General features: G+C 37.2%; 2 protein-coding genes across 2 annotated transcripts in view; both read left to right on the top strand.

Annotated features, from left to right (window-relative positions):
* Positions 1–1,558: 1,558 nt before the first annotated feature.
* On the top strand, positions 1,559–4,562 carry LOC132988851 (uncharacterized). Its single transcript, XM_061056467.1, has 3 exons — positions 1,559–1,929; positions 2,162–2,464; positions 2,825–4,562. Exons 1-3 carry the CDS (start codon positions 1,615–1,617, stop codon positions 3,473–3,475), a joined length of 1,269 nt encoding a protein of 422 aa, XP_060912450.1. The 5' UTR covers positions 1,559–1,614; the 3' UTR covers positions 3,476–4,562.
* A 1,064-nt stretch (positions 4,563–5,626) lies between these two features.
* Positions 5,627–19,692, top strand: part of ttc3 (tetratricopeptide repeat domain 3) — a 32,390-nt gene continuing 18,324 nt past the window's right edge. The window contains exons 1-14 of the mRNA XM_061056458.1: positions 5,627–5,761; positions 11,858–11,937; positions 12,020–12,065; positions 12,208–12,367; positions 12,472–12,547; positions 14,569–14,622; positions 15,188–15,320; positions 15,513–15,598; positions 16,654–16,748; positions 17,136–17,198; positions 17,298–17,352; positions 17,704–17,860; positions 18,969–18,996; positions 19,094–19,184. Coding sequence (XP_060912441.1) covers positions 11,869–11,937; positions 12,020–12,065; positions 12,208–12,367; positions 12,472–12,547; positions 14,569–14,622; positions 15,188–15,320; positions 15,513–15,598; positions 16,654–16,748; positions 17,136–17,198; positions 17,298–17,352; positions 17,704–17,860; positions 18,969–18,996; positions 19,094–19,184 — 1,113 coding nt within the window. The 5' untranslated portion in view covers positions 5,627–5,761; positions 11,858–11,868. The remainder of the gene's footprint in view (positions 5,762–11,857; positions 11,938–12,019; positions 12,066–12,207; positions 12,368–12,471; positions 12,548–14,568; positions 14,623–15,187; positions 15,321–15,512; positions 15,599–16,653; positions 16,749–17,135; positions 17,199–17,297; positions 17,353–17,703; positions 17,861–18,968; positions 18,997–19,093; positions 19,185–19,692) is intronic.

The raw sequence follows: 19,692 nt of genomic DNA, 5'->3' as shown, positions 1-19,692 counted from the left end.
TAATAGTTGTAGTAATAATGATAATAATAATAATAATAATGATAATAATAATAATACTAAAAGTTGTAGTAATAATAATAATAATAATAGTTGTAGTAATGATAATAATGATAAATCATTACTTCATCATCCCCTCATAACAAATAGTTCATGAATGTTAACAAATGATTCTGTTTTTGATTGTGGTTGAATTTTAATACATGCACTCAATAACTACTGTAAAAAAATACGTTTTTTGGTTGTTTTTTTTAACTCAGTATTTTAATCTCTTGTCTCTTTACATTATACTTCCTCACTACAGTTCAGAAACTAAGTGGGAGCTCCCAGTTCTCAAATTAGTAATTTAAGAATGACTCAATTAATAAGATTCTTTATAAAGAATTTATAAAGCTAATTTATCTTTTTCACTGTATTTTGGAGTGTCAATGTGTATTCTAAATATCTACTCTGATGGGTGTTAAATAATGTATACAGTCTCTGCTCAAACGATGCATAACTTAATGGAAGAAACAAACATCCTGAGGAGTTTCCCAGAAGTTGAAAGAAATGACTTTAAGTAATATTTCAAAAAACAAACTTGGCAAGTTTTGGAAAGTATGGAAGTTCTTGAAGCTTAATTACTTTGAAATTTTGTGTTTTTTTTGTTTTCATTCATTTTTTCACAATTTTTCAGTTTGACTTGGTTTAATTTAAAATTCATTTTGATCTTTGATAAGTGGACTGAACGGCAAGCAGAGTAAATATCCTCACAGTGAGCTGACTGCTTGCTTGTTGACTTTAAGGTTAATGATCAGTGGTTGTGTCTCGGTTTAAAACGCCTTTCGGACCACAAAAAGTGCTGTCATTTGGTTCAATTTATCCTTTACACTAAACAGGTAATTAATACAGTCCAAGCTGATAAAGCCCAATCAAAAACCCTGTCACACTTTTTATGTTGTTGTTTTTTCATAGGAATGTGTTTAATGCTTTGAGCCACTCTGATAAATCCTTCACTCTCAGCCTTTGGCAGGAGAGGGAACATTTAACAGAGTGAGAAAGAATGACACAGAAAACATGCTGGTTTTGGATGTGTTTTCAGATGCTACAGAGTGCACTTCTGATATGAATCACTCTCAAAACTTAAATACAGATTTTGAAGTAAAATGCTGCCTTAAGACATGCAGCTCAGTCCCCTTTCTAAGGATACAAATATTGGCTTGCGTCTGCAATAAGAGGCTGACAGAACGAGTAAAACATGCAACTTCAATTTAATATCAAATAAGCATTGAAATGTAAGTTCACCGTCTCAGCTGTGTCACTTACCAAACACACAAAAAAATTCAATTACCTTTATGAAAATGCACAAACAGCCACAAAATGAGGCCAATATTCCTGAAATGTCTGTTTTGCAATAACTTGAAACATGTGGGTTATGTATCTCTGTTTATGAATGCTTTGGTAGATCGGTAATGCAGATAACACCTCTTGGACTCAAATATATACACAGAGGGTCAGAAGCACAGATAACAAGCAGACCTGCACACACACATATACACACACACACACACACACACACACACACACACATACACACACATACTCCACCACACTCTGTCTAGACTGGCAGATGTCGCCATGATCCTGATGGGTCGTAGTTTGTGTCTCCCCTCTCCAGCCACTGTCCAGGAGCTTTTCTCTGTGGCTCGAGATGCCAGCATCATCCCAGATATCTCCTTAGATCCTGTCCTCTCTACTTTCCTCTCTCTGGACTCCTCGGCAGCACTGCAGCACCAATATGCCTTCTTGCAGCGGGGCATGAGCAGCGAGCAGCAGACTGCTTTCAGCCTCAGTCTGAGCGGAGAGCTTGGAGGCAGCAGCCGGGTCACACATGGAGGAGTCGGGCTCGTTGCTCTGGCTCTGTCCATGCTTTTTGACCAGGTTGCCCAACAAGTGGGTTAAAACTTGCTTTGTCTATTGTTTGTATTTTGGATTTCATTTCATATTTTCCTATGCATGCATAAAGCTTGTTCTTAGTTTAGTAGTATGGCACTGTAACAGCATTTAAGCTTCCCAACATTACTTTAAATGTTGTAAAATGGCAGTAGCTAAAGTCTTACTATTTCACAAAGAATGCTAAACAGAAGTGAAACCCAGACTTTCACATTTTCTGTCACCCTGCCAGGTCCGGGCGCATGGATCAACAGAGGGTGACGTGTCGACTCAGAGACCCCAGGCTAAGAGGATTTTTGGCATCAGCAGTTCTTCACGAATTGGCTGGCTTGTGCACAGCTACCTCTGCCTGATCCCCGGCATTGCCAACAACCCAGAAAAGATGGCTGAGACCACAGAGGTCTATGACACCTGGCTCAAACTGGAGCTCATTGACCATTATGAGAGAATGACCACGAAGAAGAGAATGAGCTCAGTGTCCATGCAGCAGTGGTTGGTGGGAGCTGCAGTTCATCTGCACATGAGAATTCACCAGGTCAGGACACACAAACATACATAGTCCATAAATTCTGAATCATAATATTGATGCTACAGTGCACATAGTTTGTCTGTCCCCTAATAAACTGTACCTGAAAACATTAGTTCTTGAGTGTTTAAGCTTAGGGAAAGAATGAGGTCTTCTTAAAAAAAAGGCTTATTTTGATTTCAGACCTGTGATGGGAGCAGACTCCGGCCTCCTGCATGAAAGTCAGATATTCTAGTACACACTCATTCCTTTCCTGCATTGTTGGCACTGACTGTTGGCCCAGGGCATAAATGCTTAGCTGCTGAGTCATCCGTTATGGATACCTGGGGGATACTGGGCTGATCTAAAAGTTACTTTTATTCCCAACAGGTCCGTCTGCACTCTGTACCATTAGGATCGGCTGAGTCACTGCGTCGGTCTTATAAGTCAGGGCTGGGTCGCCTGGTTCAGGGCTTCACCACCTATCTGCACAGAAACATCCAGGAGACTCCGAGACCTGGAAAACCCAAAACCAGGACAGCCTCTGGACTGAGAAGAACTAAGACGTTTAGCGCCGCAAACATGACCTGCTCAAGTCATCGCCTCTTTAATGTTAGCCTGGATAGTCCAAGTATCTCACCTGATAACGAGACTACACCCAACTCAACAGCTGGTGTAATCAATAGTTGTAAAATATTTGCTTCCAGTGAAGACTTTGGACTCAATGTGACAAAAAGAAGCAACGATTCTGCTGTGGGTATGGTAAACAGGAAGTCACTTAACAGTTCTGCTGAATACAGCAGGGGTGAAGATATCAACAAGCAGGGTCTGTTAGTGATCGAGCCGTATAGGAATGTGAGTCACAACGTGCTGCACCATCCCTGTGAGTCTCCAGTCATTCAACAAGCTTTGGTGACGCGCATTATGAATGCTCAGGACCTGGAGCGAAACAGAATCTTCTTTTTTTGTCCTGACAACGTCTTTCACAGTCTGCTCAAGCAGAGGGAAGACTTTGAGTTCAGGATAAATAGACAGACATAAATGAAATATTCTTAAAAGTACCATAAATTAACAGAATATTTTGCTTTTAACTTTAGGAAATTGACTTCTTATCAGCAAAGACTTAATAAAGTAATTTGGTGTAGCCATTGCAGATAAACAGAAACTGTTTTTAGAAAGATTTGGTTTGGTTTCGATTTTGACGCCCCCTGTGGACAAAGTGATACCTCGTATCTATTTGCTAATCTTATCCCATCCTTGGATAGCAATGTTTTCTAATGAAAAATCGCATCCTACTTTTTTTTTAACTATCAAAAGTGTCACTTAGTGTTAGTCTTTGCTGTGGAAAATGTTATTTAGATTGTCTGATACCTACTCCAAGTGGTTACAAGTTTTAGAAATAAGTTCAGAGTAATCTTCTCCCTGATGGCATGGATTGCTTTTGTAGGTCATAAAGAGACATTGAGTATTCATTTAATCTGTTTCATAACCTGTTAAAAACTCCTCACAGGAGCTTTAATGGCCATACGACTTCACTGGTAGCAAAAACAAAACAAATTGAACAGGTGACCATTTTAACTAAAGACTTTCAGACAAAAGTTTATGCGGTTATACAAAAAGATGTTGCAGACAGAAAGAGTCCTAACACATGCTTCTTTGTTGAGTTTTGAATTAAAGACATATATGAGTATATTTTGACTATAATAAAAAACAAAGAGGCATTTCTTAGGACACTTTCCATCTTCAACATCTGTTGCAACTACAACAACACAGAGCTGTTAACTGGGTCACTCGTTCTACTGAAACAACATTTAGCTTTGCTTTGCATAAAGACTAGAAACATGACTAACAAACTGATAGAAGCTAAAAGAGTGTTACATCCCAATGAAATTATTTGGAAGATTTGAAAGGAGTTAACTAACAGCGATTTCATCAGAATGAATTGCATTTATTGCTCTGTGTTTCTGCTCATATTTGCCTTTAAAGAAATGTATGATATTCTAACTATGTTCTCCAATGCTTACTTCAAACTATTCTGTTGAATCTTTTGTAAACTGTTTAAACTATCGATGTTGCCTTCTTGGAGTAAACCAAACGGTACTGTTATGATATAAAACTTTCTAAACTGCTTGAACTGACACGTTCATCATTTAATTAATCAGTTGATTTATTACAGAAAAAAAATAAATAAAATTAAATCATGCAGATTTTTGTAGAACAAGATACTTCAGCCTATGAAAAGATTACTTTAACATTTAACCTTAAGACACTTAAAAAGTCTAAACACTAAAGTCTCTAAAGCCTTAAAAGTGCAACATTACCCCCTAGTTGTGGAAACTTGTAACAGGTATGTGTAAATGCTAAAAACACAGTATTCTGTATTTCTAAAGACCACTTATATTTCTCCATAAGTAGTGAAGAAATTAACTTAAAAGAAAAGAAACAAAAGCACAGTTTTACATTAGTCTGGTACAAGTTAAGTTATGCATTCAAATCTCGATTGCTCAAAGTACAAAAGAAAAAGCTGCTCATCCTACAAAACGACTCAATACAAAAGTATAAAGCCCCTATTATTTACAGTGATGCATTATTATGGACATCTCTTTCATGCTATACCTGTTAAAGTTTTATATTACTTAATTTAAAAAACTTTGTGTCTAAGCGTATAATAAAACATAATTATCTTGTTCATGTTTTCAAAAAAGTAGTTCTTATCATGCAGAATGACAGTTTATATTGTATGTCATTTGATAATTAATCCTCATTCATTTACATGTAAACCGTACGTTATTGCTGTAATTAATGTAAGATAAGATAAGATAAGATAAACTGTATTGATCCCTCATGGGGGAAATTTTTGCATTACAGCAGCTCAAGAAAACAGGAGACGGGAATTAATTATTAAAAATAAAAATAGAAGTTAAAAATCAAACATATTTATATCAGTTAAATAAAAAAAATACAATAATGGAAAATTACACAGTATCTACACTGGAAATAGTTATTTCCATTAATGTGATCCTACTTAATAGTTGTTGGTGGTTTGGCTCGAAGTAAAAATGGAACATTAAATTAAAAGTACAGTACAATAATTAGGAGCTTTAAAATTGAAAACAACATAGGGGGCGATAAAACGCGAAGCAGCCGTAAGTCTGCCAGAAATTTAAAAAAGGGACGAAGAAGAGTTTTCAACCGCCGCCTTCTTTCACGCGTGTTGACGACACGGAGCGATGCGTGGTCACGTCTCAGTTTTAACTTCCGTAACTTCACTGATATGAACAGGGCAAGCTGAGACTGCTATTAGCGTTCACGCAATAGTGACAAAAGGTAAGTGGTTTTCATTAAAAGTTACTTTGTCAAATATAGTAACAAGCTGCGCTGCTCTCCTGCTTTGTTGTTTCGCGCGAAAACAAAACCGAAAAGAGATGTCTCGGAGCGTTTGTTAAAAGTCATTAAGCGATGACAGCTACTGGAGAACAAACACCGACAAAGCTTATATACCTAAACATCGTACTTTTTGTTAATATTGTATTAAATCGAAGTACAGTCCGGGTTTGAACCGTACTACGTAGGTTAGCTCTCAGGCTAACATGCTAACACAAATGTAACCAATCAAGGAGGGGCGTCAGCTTGATGACCTGATGACGTTTCGACAAACGAAACCTAAACCATGATTCATTCCCAGTAATTTCTAGAAGGTATGCTAGTAATAACTTAACAATCAAAACAGGATGTGAACACGGTTGTTTTTAAATAGACGATCCACAGGTATCCACAGGTACATGTTCTGTAACTCTTCACTTTGTTATACCTCCAGTAACAATCAAAGCATGAGGTCACTGTCATGTTATGTTATGTAGTTTAAGAATATGTTATGTTATGTAGTGTAAGAGTATGTTATGTAGTGTAAGAGTATGTTATGTTATGTAGTGTAAGAGTATGTTATGTTATGTAGTGTAAGAGTATGTTATGTTATGTAGTGTAAGAGTATGTTATGTAGTGTAAGAGTATGTTATGTAGTGTAAGAGTATGTTATGTTATGTAGTGTAAGAGTATGTTATGTAGTGTAAGAGTATGTTATGTTATGTAGTGTAAGAGTATGTTATGTAGTGTAAGAGTATGTTATGTTATGTAGTGTAAGAGTATGTTATGTAGTGTAAGAGTATGTTATGTTATGTAGTGTAAGAGTATGTTATGTAAGAATATGTTATGTAGTGTAAGAATATGTTATGTAGCGTAAGAATATGTTATGTAGTGTAAGAATATGTTATGTAGTGTAAGAATATGTTATGTAGTGTAAGAGTATGTTATGTAGTGTAAGAATATGTTATGTAGTGGAAGAGTATGTTATGTAGTGGAAGAGTATGTTATGTAGTGTAAGAATATGTTATGTAGTGTAAGAGTATGTTATGTTATGTAGTGGAAGAGTATGTTATGTAGTGTAAGAGTATGTTATGTTATGTAGTGGAAGAGTATGTTATGTAGTGTAAGAATATGTTATGTAGTGGAAGAATATGTTGTGTCATGTAGTGGAAGAGTATGTTATGTAGTGGAAGAATATGTTGTGTCATGTAGTGTAAGAGTATGTTATGTAGTGTAAGAATATGTTATGTAGTCTAAGAGTATGTTATGTAGTGGAAGAATATGTTATGTAGTGGAAGAGTATGTCATGTAGTGGAAGAATATGTTATGTAGTGGAAGAGTATGTCATGTAGTGGAAGAATATGTTATGTAGTGGAAGAATATGTTGTGTCATGTAGTGTAAGAGTATGTTATGTAGTGTAAGAATATGTTGTGTCATGTAGTGTAAGAATATGTTGTGTCATGTAGTGTAAGAATATGTTATGTAGTGTAAGAATATGTCATGTAGTGGAAGAGTATGTTATGTAGTGGAAGAATATGTTATGTAGTGGAAGAGTATGTTATGTAGTGTAAGAATATGTTATGTAGTGGAAGAATATGTTATGTAGTGGAAGAGTATGTCATGTAGTGGAAGAATATGTTATGTAGTGGAAGAGTATGTCATGTAGTGGAAGAATATGTTATGTAGTGGAAGAGTATGTTATGTAGTGTAAGAATATGTTATGTAGTGGAAGAATATGTTATGTAGTGGAAGAGTATGTCATGTAGTGGAAGAGTATGTCATGTAGTGGAAGAATATGTTGTGTCATGTAGTGGAAGAGTATGTTATGTAGTGTAAGAATATGTTATGTAGTGTAAGAATATGTTGTGTCATGTAGTGCAAGAGTATGTTATGTAGTGTAAGAATATGTTGTGTCATGTAGTGTAAGAGTATGTTATGTAGTGTAAGAATATGTTATGTAGTGTAAGAATATGTTATGTAGTGTAAGAATATGTTATGTAGTGTAAGAATATGTTGTGTCATGTAGTGGAAGAATATGTTGTGTCATGTAGTGTAAGAGTATGTTATGTAGTGTAAGAATATGTTGTGTCATGTAGTGTAAGAATATGTTGTGTCATGTAGTGTAAGAATATGTTATGTAGTGTAAGAATATGTTGTGTCATGTAGTGTAAGAGTATGTTATGTAGTGTAAGAATATGTTATGTAGTGTAAGAATATGTTGTGTCATGTAGTGTAAGAGTATGTTATGTAGTGTAAGAATATGTTATGTAGTGTAAGAATATGTTGTGTCATGTAGTGTAAGAATATGTTGTGTCATGTAGTGTAAGAATATGTTATGTAGTGTAAGAGTATGTTATGTAGTGTAAGAATATGTTGTGTCATGTAGTGTAAGAGTATGTTATGTAGTGTAAGAATATGTTGTGTCATGTAGTGTAAGAGTATGTTATGTAGTGTAAGAATATGTTATGTAGTGTAAGAATATGTTATGTAGTGTAAGAATATGTTGTGTCATGTAGTGTAAGAATATGTTATGTAGTGGAAGAGTATGTTGTGTTATGTAGTGGAAGAATTTGTTATGTAGTGTAAGAGTATGTTATGTAGTGTAAGAGTATGTTATGTAGTGTAAGAATATGTTATGTAGTGTAAGAATATGTTATGTAGTGGAAGAGTATGTTATGTAGTGTAAGAATATGTTATGTAGTGTAAGAGTATGTTATGTAGTGTAAGAATTTGTTATGTAGTGTAAGAGTATGTTATGTAGTGTAAGAATTTGTTATGTAGTGTAAGAATTTGTTATGTAGTGTAAGAGTATGTTATGTTATGTAGTGTAAGAGTATGTTGTGTTATGTAGTGTAAGAATTTGTTATGTAGTGTAAGGTTATGTTATGTAGTGTAAGAGTATGTCATGTAGTGTAAGAGTATGTTATGTTATGTAGTGTAAGAGTATGTTATGTAGTGTAAGAGTATGTCATGTAGTGTAAGAGTATGTTATGTTATGTAGTGTAAGAGTATGTTATGTAAGAAATCACCATCTACTAAAATCAAACCATATGTAGACTTGGTCAGGCATGGTTTCCAAATATTTGAAGGGAAACTTGCGTAAAGAGACATTTTGGTGTACATTTGTGGTGTGACTGATTTAAAAATAAATATATATCCTGCAATACCATGTAGGGCTGGGAAATATATCGAGTTTTTAAGATATATCGATATATTTTCAAACAAGATATCGGGTAAGACAATATCGTTAATATGGATATAGTTGCATTAAAATAACGTTATAGAGGTGCCAGGTCACCTTTTTCTCATCTCACTGATGATGACTGACTGTCTGTCCCTCTTAACCCTGCTCCTCCTCTCTCTCTCTCTCTTTTATTGTATTTAAGGAACATTCTTATTTTATAATATTACTTTTTAAATTCACAAACAGGTTGTTTATTTTCCATGTGTTTTCACTGTTAATAAAATACATATCGATATATATCGAGTATCGCCATTCAGCTAATTAATATCAATATCATGAGTTTTGGTCCATATCGCCCAGCCCTAATACCAAGTTCATACACTGGATGAAAGGTGTGTAGTTGCTGAACCGGTTTAGAAGGAGAACCTATTGTGCTCCGCTCAACAAAAGACTGTGTTTCCCAGGATGTCAAATGTCTTTGCCAAACTCAGAGGATCTGTGCTGTATAACACAATCCCCTCGGTTGGCGCTCCTAGTTGTTCTTCCTCCATATGCACGCGGTGATATGAACTCTTTTAGTGGGGAAGGAGCCAGACCATTAATATCTTTATACACTAGACAAGCATCAGCCAGACCCACAACATTGTCAAAGGCATGTCAAGACATGTTACTTTGCTTCCTCTTGTTTGCATAATGTTGGCTGCAAATAAAACACATGCCCACAGGCCTAATTTATACATTGGCTACCCTTCAGGTTGAGATCTGATTTTTTTAAAAATGGTTGATTGTGCTCAAGGTGCTAAATGGACCATTTACCTGATCTGGCTTTTTCTTTTGCTGGACCAAAATTTCTCCCAACATCTGTCTCTCACCCTTTAATGGTATTTTTAAGATTCACCTGAAAAAGGGCTGCTCAATTATGGCAGAAATCATAATCACGATTATTCCGATTGATATTGAGATCACGATTCTTAAACTCCATTACGTACTCGTAAATTTGATAACATCTGGATCACACGCATTTATTAACTCTCTTAACACCTTACCATTCTAAACACTAGATATTCTGTTGAATTGAAACCAAACTAAACCTTTAAAATACGATAGTCGTACATTTATACAAACAAACTGACCAATGGCGGCAGCGGTTGCCCAGCAGCTGCTGTGCTCTGTAAGTTTAATAGGATTGTTTTTGTCAATGAAGTCTCATGGTTTTAAACAGAGCAGAGTAAAAGTTGTGTATGGCTTAAAAAAAGGTGTTATTTTTAGGTGAGACGGTATTACCAGAACCACAGGGAGAGCGCTGTGTGGGCATTACTGACTGTGTGTGTACGTGGAGCTCTGGGTGTGGTTTCCAGGCGTTTCTTTTAGGGTTGAGACAGTGAAGGGTTGGCCCTGCATTCATTCTTTGTTGTGACACAATGCTTTGTGAGAGACCAGATTTGTTTAACTGAAATAATTGCTTTGGCAGTGGCACTGCAGAAAACGCTTCTAACAGACAACCTAAGCAGAATCATGCTGTATGGCGGTGTGTTGACCAATAGGGCTGCTCAATGAATCGCAATATAATCTATATCCTCCTATGTGGGCATTCACAATACAGGCACATGACTGTATGTTTGAACTTAACACAACGAAGAAAGGCTTTTAAAAAAAAATGAGCAAGTCTTTCTATATATGCAGCCCAAGCTAGCAATCTGCTACCCTCAGATGAATCTGTGCCAATTAACTGGTGGGGAAAAAAAGCTTTTAGAATTTACTTTGGATTCAAGGGAAACTTGTTGAAAAGAGGAATTGTGTGAAACATAAAGAATGGCAGATAGAGTGCTGGACTGATTGAAAGTCTCTTCAATTCGCGAGCTGTCGGTACTTAAGAACTTTTACAGTAGGCCGAGAGCTCAACTACCGTACTGTAGCTAGTAGGAGTGCGAACTCCACAAGGCGAAAAACAACAGACATTAAAAGAGCAACAGAGCTGCACAACAATTGCACTTTGTAGAGTTTGCCAAACACAGTGGAAATTATCACACAGGAAGACAGTTTAAACTTTTCTCTATCTGAGAGGCCCTCAAAAACAGACTGCGTCTTATTTTTCGGATTTTACGGTCTTGTTGGGGTGATGGGCCAGTGTCAAATGTCAACCCCTCCAATGAATGGGAGGGGAAACACTGCTGTTGTCTTCTAAGAGTCAAATGTGTCAGTGAATCTTTGCAGAGGAGGCTCTAAGAAAGGGTGTTTGTGCGGCGTTCTGTTAATGACCTTGTTTGATCTCACATAGCGACACAGGAGGATTTAATTGATCACTGTAGTTAAGATGGAGGGCACATGTTGAAGTGCTGTGGGAAACACTGCATCATAAATAGCTGCTTCAGTAACATTATACAATGTCTGCAGCGACTCGTTTCATTTCCTCGTATCTCAAAACCAGATTGTTCAGTTGTCAGTCAGTGTGAAAGTAATGCCTACTTTTTACTAGTGATTTGTAGAGATTACATTTTACAACCTCACCATACAATAACAATGAATCTTTGAAAGCCATAAAACAGACATGAGGATTCCAAGAAGTTGGTTTAGCTCAGTTGGTAGAGCCGCGCGCCCCCCCCCCCCCCCCCCCCCCCCCCCCAGGTTTGATCCTGTCTGTGACCTTTTGGTGCATGTCGCCCCCACTCTCTCTCTTTTCCTGTTTCTCTTTGTTTGACCTATCTAATAAAGGCAAAGGCCAAAAATGAACTTTAAGATCTCAGGAGTTCTTGCATGTTGATTTTTGTCAACACAAGGATGTTAATCCAAACCAGCTCCCTGCAACATGAACATCTAATCACCACAGCCTGCTCTGCTATGTGAAACTGAGTTATTTATGTTTCTTTGTTCACAGAGTTTGTCAAGATGTGGGATTCAGACTCGGACAGTGACTGTTGCGAGGAATATTTTGAATATGTACAACAAATGAAATCTGTGAGTAAATCATCAATCAACAAGAATTCAGCCGACTTGTTATCTTCATGTCACTGACCAACTCTTCTTTTGTCCCCCTCAGAAACATCTTTCTGCACAAGATAAAGTGACCACCTACAATCCCCCAGGTGAGGAGCTCTTAAGTGTTAATAAACCAAAGTTTAAACCAGATAAAAGTGTTTACAGAATGACCAACATACTTAGACTGTAAACAATCTCTTGTCCTCTCCGCTGAATGAAACTATTGTATGTTTATGATCTGTTCTTTAGATGAAGTTATTGAACGATGGATAAATATCCCGTTCGATATGAGAATGTTGGCTCTACTGCGGATGAAGCTTTGTGCCTTCTGGCTTCCCATGCTGCTGGAGCGTAACCAATCCAGCTCTATGGCCCAGTGGGCTTTAGAAATCGGTCTCATCAACTCAAAGTAGGTACAATTATTATTATAGGTGCAGCACTCTGAAAGATTTCAAACAACCTTCTTAAAAGATGTCATTGTTGTGATGTATAACTGTCTCCTTCTTCCTACAGTCATGATATCAGCATGAAGCAACTGAAAAAGATAGAAATAGTGGAAGCCGTGTTCAGAGCCCTGGAGATAGGCACGGTAAGTTTACAATGTACTTCAGTGTTAATTCAGCCTTGAAGCCTTTTTTTTACCTTTTAAGTTCCAGGAAGTATTCAATTTAGGGGTGCAGAAATGCAAAATTTTCTCTAATCGATTACTCTTCCCATTGTTAAAGCAAGTACTCGAGTAATCCTTTTGTAGTTCTTTTTTAGTTCCCAACTATGACACGATGCTGACTGTATCTATTGATTAATTTGAATCTTTGGGAATTGTAAGTAATAGGCCTTTGTATTAACGATCAAATATGAAATGTCTTACTTCAACAGACAGCAATCCTCAAACAAAAATTCACACAGGCGTGTTATTTATGACCGTTTAGGGCAGTGAGTGTGGCGAGCGGACGTGCAGACATCAATGCGCACTCATCGCACGTTGAAGCTGTTTTGACAGCAACATTCTGTTAACAAAGACTCCAGTCTGCAGTGTAGAGCACACTTTACTCTGGTAAATGAAGTTACAATAGAACAGGTGAACGATTTAAGTGTCTGTTTCATCTTTCTCCTCTGTGCGCAATGACACACTCGCTCAATCTTGCTCGTCCGTCCGCTATTTCTCCCTATATGGTTTTTCCGTTTTGTAGTTATTAAAAGATTTTAAAATAATCATCTAAAATTCCAAAATTAAGGAAAACATCTAGTGATGCTGCTCTGTCCTGGACGATCAGACGTCATTGGTTTGGCGAGGTAAAGCGGTAACCGCAAAGTGAAAGTCCTTCTTTTTCTGTGGACTAAAAAGACAATTTGAACTGTACTTTTGTAGATCATATTGCATATTTCATTTGTTTGGGACTTTTTGTTTATTGTGTATTCATAAAGGGGTTAATTAAAGGGATATTTTTGTAAGGGTAGCAGCGTACGGATCAATAACGGACGCGTTTTAGCACAGAGCCTTTATCAGCGCTTTGTTTGTCATCTATTTACTTTTTGCGCCCGTGCACCTGAAGTTTTATTTCTGTTTGAGTGTGCTCCTTTTTTCTGTTTTGAATTAGGCCTATCCTAGAACCCACAATGCAACAAGAAACATTTACAAAAATGTGGCCTACAAAACGATTATCGATTACATTTATTTTGTAACCGATAATTATTTAATGAACGAGTACTCAGGTACTTGCACCCCTAATTCAATTAAATCTACAAAGAATGCAGAGAATGAGATGTGTATTTATGTATAAAAATGAAGGAAAACCTTCAGGCATAGTACCATGCAAGTAATGTAGTATAATGAATATCACACATGCTATTTTTTTTTTTAGCTAAATAGCTTTTTTAAGTCTAAAATATGTATATAAAAATAAAATATGTTTTGACCAGAATCAACTGAGAACTAAAAAATCTTTCAGAAAAGTTGTGAACTCCAATCAAATTTAAAAGTCTGGAATCTGAAATCTCAGTCTGTCCCTTTTCTTTAAACTAGTTAATATGCTGGGTACGATATGTGCCTTTATATTTCTGAGTCTAAGCTCTCCACAGAGGCTTAAGTATTCAGACTGACACTAAAGACTGTGAGGAGACATCTTGAAGAAGCTGACGGTGTTAACAGAGACTTAAAGTCTGTTGCAGCATAAAATCAATGAAGAGTGCAGAAATGGGCAAAGTGCACAGGATAACCGTTGATTTAAAGATCTCATTATTTGTTATTCTACCACTTTGTTCTTTTGACTGCTGCTTGATTTACAAACTAAAGCTGCTGAGAGTTTCTTTTGATGAGATTTTATGATGTGTTGCTATTTTGTTATAACACTTTGATCAACAGTTAGAGTCAGACTTGACTTGAAATGTATTACTGTTTAAACGGTTTGTAAATCACTTGAGGAAATGTTTCTTTTTGGGTCAGACATGCAGTGTACGGCCCCGTTGTTGCTCTCACATCATACAGAAGTTAAGGTTAATGTATATTTAGGTTTAGAAATGAAGGAAAGCCCACAGCCAAAGTGTGCTAAGTTATCTGGTATGATGTATAACACATTCTGCTTTTTAAAAGTCTGTGTTTCTCTGTTCCAGCTGAAAAAGGATCAAACAAAGCACGTGTTCTGGATCAGCAGAAAGTTTTGCTTGGTAAGTCTGAACAGAAAAAGAAAGACGAGAATATCTCAAAGAGTTGTGTTCCTTTTTGAATAATTAATAATCATACATGCTTTCTGTATAGTGTGTTATAAACTAGAGATGCACCGGTCCTCTTTTTTTTTTTTAGTTCTGATCAGATTCCGATACATGTACCGATACTGATTTCTATATTTTCACATCATAACTAACAGTCTTATTGTTGTTGTTGGTATTAAGTTTAAGGCTACACAAAGCTGTAGTTTGCATTGCATTGCATTGTGCTGGCTTCACATACAAACAGGAAGCAGCAAACTGTCAGGTTTTTCAAATTAAATCTTTTAAACTGAAGTTTAGGAATTGTACTGTTGATCATATAGAAGGATTTGCATTTTGTGGACACTTCTTACAATTCAGTTTGAACGTCTTTAAAGTGCGAGCTGAGAATGTTTGGCAGTACCCTCACTGTCCAGTCAGCGGGCAACACTGTGGGAGTCCCTGCTCTTTGTACTGGTCAGTACAGATGTTGAATGCTTCTCCACTTGAAACCCTAACTCGAGTGTGCAATGTGTCCTCACAGCGCTCCCCTGAGGTGTTCGAAGATGCCATACAGTGGTTGGAGCGCGCAGGAGAACCTTTGGCTCGCCAGCATATACAGGATTTTGGACTTGTTAGCACGGGCTACAAAGTCCTGCTGGGCCTCTTCACAGAGTGTAAGATACGGTCCACACACTCAGTAACGCCTATGAAGGGGAATACCTAAATGATCTAACATGATCTCTGCAATAAATTTTTTTTTTTTTTACAGCACAGAAATGTAAATGTTTTGATGAGCTGTGCAAACACAAGCCTGTTAAACATGTTGATAGTTAACTAATAACTCTCCTCCTTCTGCTTCTAATCAGTTGCTCGGTTTATTTACAAAATGGGAACCAACTTTGAGAGGACAATGAATGCACTGCTGGTTCAACCATCTGGACGTTGTAAAGAGGTAAGACACATGAAACCCGAGCATCCCCTCTGATAAGAATTAGCTCCCTGTTTGTACTTCAGTGTTTCCCCTAGGTTTACAGCTTTGGGGGGGTGGGGGGATGCGGGCAGACGGACGCCGACACAAACACTTGAAGAAATCTTGGTGTTCATGCGTTACTTTTAATGACAGCTGTCCTGTTCCTATCGGAAAGGTATCCTTAAATGACTTCTTTCCCTGATTTCCGACTCTATCCACTATCCTATCTCTGCAATAAAGGCACAAAAAGCCCCAAAAGAAATTAAAAAAAAAAAAAAATCCCGGCCAGCGATCCAATGAGATCTGATCGCTCTCAGGCCACATACGCAGGTAGTTTGGGACACATTTGTCCACAGTGATCTGGTAGTGTGTACACAGGATTTCCGTGCCACACTGAGGACCACCCACTCTCCCATTATCCTCAGCTACGATCACAGAGTTACGGAGCACTCTTCCCTCACATCAAAGGATTAAAAAGTTATTTTCAGATTTCTCGTGTCATTCCAACATGTGTGGACGTACTTAATGCATTAGGGCATGAAAATACAGATGTATAGTGTTTGTAATTATTAAGTGAGGAAGATGTTAGAAGACTGTTCACACGCTGAAGAGGGAAAATGAGAAGAAGAGATCAGTAAAAGACATGATCATCGAACAGCCTTTCTTTTCATTTTCCTCCACACAGATTTACAGTCAGTGATATTTTTAGCTATTAAAATAAAGCAGGATGTCATCTGTTAAAAATGTACAGGACTGAATTGGCAAAGAGAGATGTACTATATAAATAACGTTTATTATTATTGTCACTACTACTGCTCTGTCCTGCTCCCATAGGACACCTCTGCTCGCTTAAGTCATTAAAACCCTTCAATGCTTTCCCAAATTTCAAAATAGAAGATTTCTATGTGTCACACAGACGTTTTTCTGCCATCCCTCGTTTAAAATTAAAACATTCAGAATGACATAGTATTGATAAAAAGACAAAAACTATCCTCAGGGTTTTGGACAAGTTTTAATGTTTTTCTTTCACTTTTCAGAAATGTGAAGAAATGAAGAAGAAAGGAAATGAGAAATTTCAGAACCAGGAGTATGAAGAAGCTGTAAAGTTTTATTCCAAAGCCATCACATTTAAGTAAGTAGTCGTTTAATATATTTCAGACTCTTTTTCTTTTATTAAACACTTTTCATGTTCTTATCTGAATATATATCAGACTGCACATTTTCTTACGAGTAACTAGTTTACTTTTTACACTTTCAATCGGTGTATCGGACGCAGCCAAGTTTTAATGTGAAAAAATAGGTATTAAGAGTGCGTCTCATACACCAGATTTTATGGTAATCTTTTTAGGACGCTTATGTTTCTCATTCCTTTTTGTTTTGTTGTATGATGCTCTCCCCGGGATGAGGAATCTTCTCCAAAAATACCACAGATTCACAGACACATTTCATCACAGGGTCGCTGAAATAACTTCAACAACATTAATCTGTTGTAACTGAAAATCATTTCTTCTCCCTCCAGCCCGGAAAATCACATGGTTTATGGAAACAGAGCCCTGTGCTTCATCCGCTGTAAGAAGTATCAGTAAGTATCACTGACTCTGGAGCACCTTTCATTTTAAAACACTTCCTGATGTTCCTGACTTTCAGAAACTCAAACATGATCTTTTTCTTGTTTTTTCAGTAAAGCCATGTGTGACGGGAAACGTGCCATTCTGATCGACCCACTCTGGCCAAAGGTGATTGAGTCTCGTTAAAGCAAAGCAATGAAACTAAGGGAATGAGTTCAAATGTGTAGGAAGTCTTTAAATTTGAAAAGACCGAAAATCCTAGACATAAAAACAGATTATGGTTTGAACTGATTGTTCAGCGTACGACGCTCCAAAAACAAATTTCCTCCTGAAACCTCGCTGCCTCTAAAGAGTCATGCTGTAACCTGCAGCCTCTACAAAAACACATAACATTTCCTCAGTTTCAATTCAGTGGATGCTTATCCATCTTATCTGTCAGTGTTGTGAATTCTATTGTCTGTGTAGCTGATTACTGTGATGCAGTGTTATCTTACATTTTCTCTCGTGGTTTGTTTGCAGGGTCATTACCGCTTCTGTGAAGCCTTGTCCTTGTTGGGAGAGCGCAAACTGGCGATTGCAGCAAACAAATTAGGCCGGTATTTGTGCGGGAGTGACCAAGAGGGGTACAAAGACCTTGAACACCAACACCAGAAGTTTGTCATTGAAATGGGAGAAGGTATTAACTGTGCACTACTTCACAGAGATAAGACACTTTCTTTAAAACTGGTTTGAGCTTTGTTTTTGGAAATGGTTAGTTTTGAATATAATCAGTATTTAAGAACACACTGGATTCACCTCACAGAGTTACATTAGTGTCAGTAAGCAGCCTCATTACTGCCTCTACATACTCTCAGTAAAATGAAGCTCAAGAATCAAAAAAGGAAAGAAGAAAAACAAGAAACATCCGAAGATAAATGGAAAACCTTACATCTAGCACTTTTATTTTTAGCGGTGCTCTCAATTGTCATCGTGATTATTCCCAGTAAAGGCTGAGATAAATCACAAATTAACTTAGAACGTATTTACTTTTTACATTTTAAATACTCTTGTATTGTATTGTGCCGCATCGAAATGCAAGGAGAGCTACTAGCAGTCTGCTGTGGCTCGAGCCCACATAGATGATTTGGGAGTTTTGGCTGGTACATCATAATTTAAGTGGGGGCCCAGACCGCCGCGGCATCCCCCTTGCTCCGCCCCTGTGATCCAGGCAAAACAACCTGAGGTCTTCCGGCTCTTGGTTAACAACACTTTGCATACAGAGGCGCTCATCACGCAGCATTAAGGATGCAAACACAGGAACACTCACTCACCTGCGTTCTCACTCTGCACAATTTTACTTGCTGCATTCAACTTGAATCCAAAAGTGTTTTTAGGTTTTGCTGAGAATGAAAGAGACGATCACATTGCCCCCTTTAAAATTCTTAAACTACATTTCCAAATGCTGTGAATGTCTTGATTGAGAGATTTGACCTGCAGATATATCTAATGCAGGGTGCTGAGCAGACAGGTGTTTAATAGAGGGGGCTCTGTGTGTTAATGTTTGTGTGTTTTCATGGTAAAAAGAAGCTTGTGTCTGCTGTTCAACGAGACTCAGTTCTTATGTTTCAATGATAAAATTTATCGCACATGATGTGGGAAAGTCATGTGATTGATTTGTGTTGAATATAATGAATAAACGATGGCGGCCTCCCTTCTTCAATCGTTCTTGTCTTGAAAATAAGACAAACTGGTTAAATTGTCATCGTCACTCATGACTGAAACTTATTTATTTTCTTAACTTTCAGTTGAGCGACCTTTAACACAGAATAAACAGTAAGTGTGACTCTCCTGTATTCACATTGTCAAACATGATTATTTTTTTTAAAGGCTGAGAAACTTTACAAATAACCGGTTGTGCTTTTTCCTGCAGACCAGACGGCTCTAAGAAAACAAATGTAGCAGAGTCAAAACCACAGACGTTTATGATGGGTGCAGCCATTAGGATACCTCAACAGACTAAGGTTAGTGTCTCTCCACTCATGTTGCATTTCAGGGGTCTATGACTAAAGCACCTTTATACCTAAGGGGAGGAGTCGGCCGTCCTGACCATGGAAACACGTCTCTGACAACAGCAGTCATGAATCAGAGAGACATTTAAAGAGGATAAACTTGATTTCTCTGTATTTATGTGTAAAATGTGGCACATTCTGCCTTTAAATCATAAGTTTTGTTTTGTGTTACCTTCGTAATGTGCACGTTAGGGCTGGTTAGAGAAATCGATTCATCAATGCATTGCAGTTATTATTTTCCCAATTCCATATTGATTCATGGAAATCCTGAGAGATCTTTTTCTTCGTTGTAATAACACCCCTCTCCACTGGGGGCACTGTGGGGGCTGTGAATTCAGGTCAGGCACAATTTTGCACTTTAGATCATACTGTACTTTCATGTTTTATTCTTTAATAAATAAAGAATAATGCAACGATAAAATGCATTTTTGATTCAGTTTGTTTTAAACAAATACAAACA

Source organism: Labrus mixtus, chromosome 14 (genome assembly GCF_963584025.1).
Source record: "Labrus mixtus chromosome 14, fLabMix1.1, whole genome shotgun sequence".
Taxonomy (NCBI): Eukaryota; Metazoa; Chordata; class Actinopteri; order Labriformes; family Labridae; genus Labrus; species Labrus mixtus.
The sequence above is the reverse complement of the archived record's forward strand: the minus strand, read 5'-3'. Positions and strand labels throughout refer to the sequence as shown.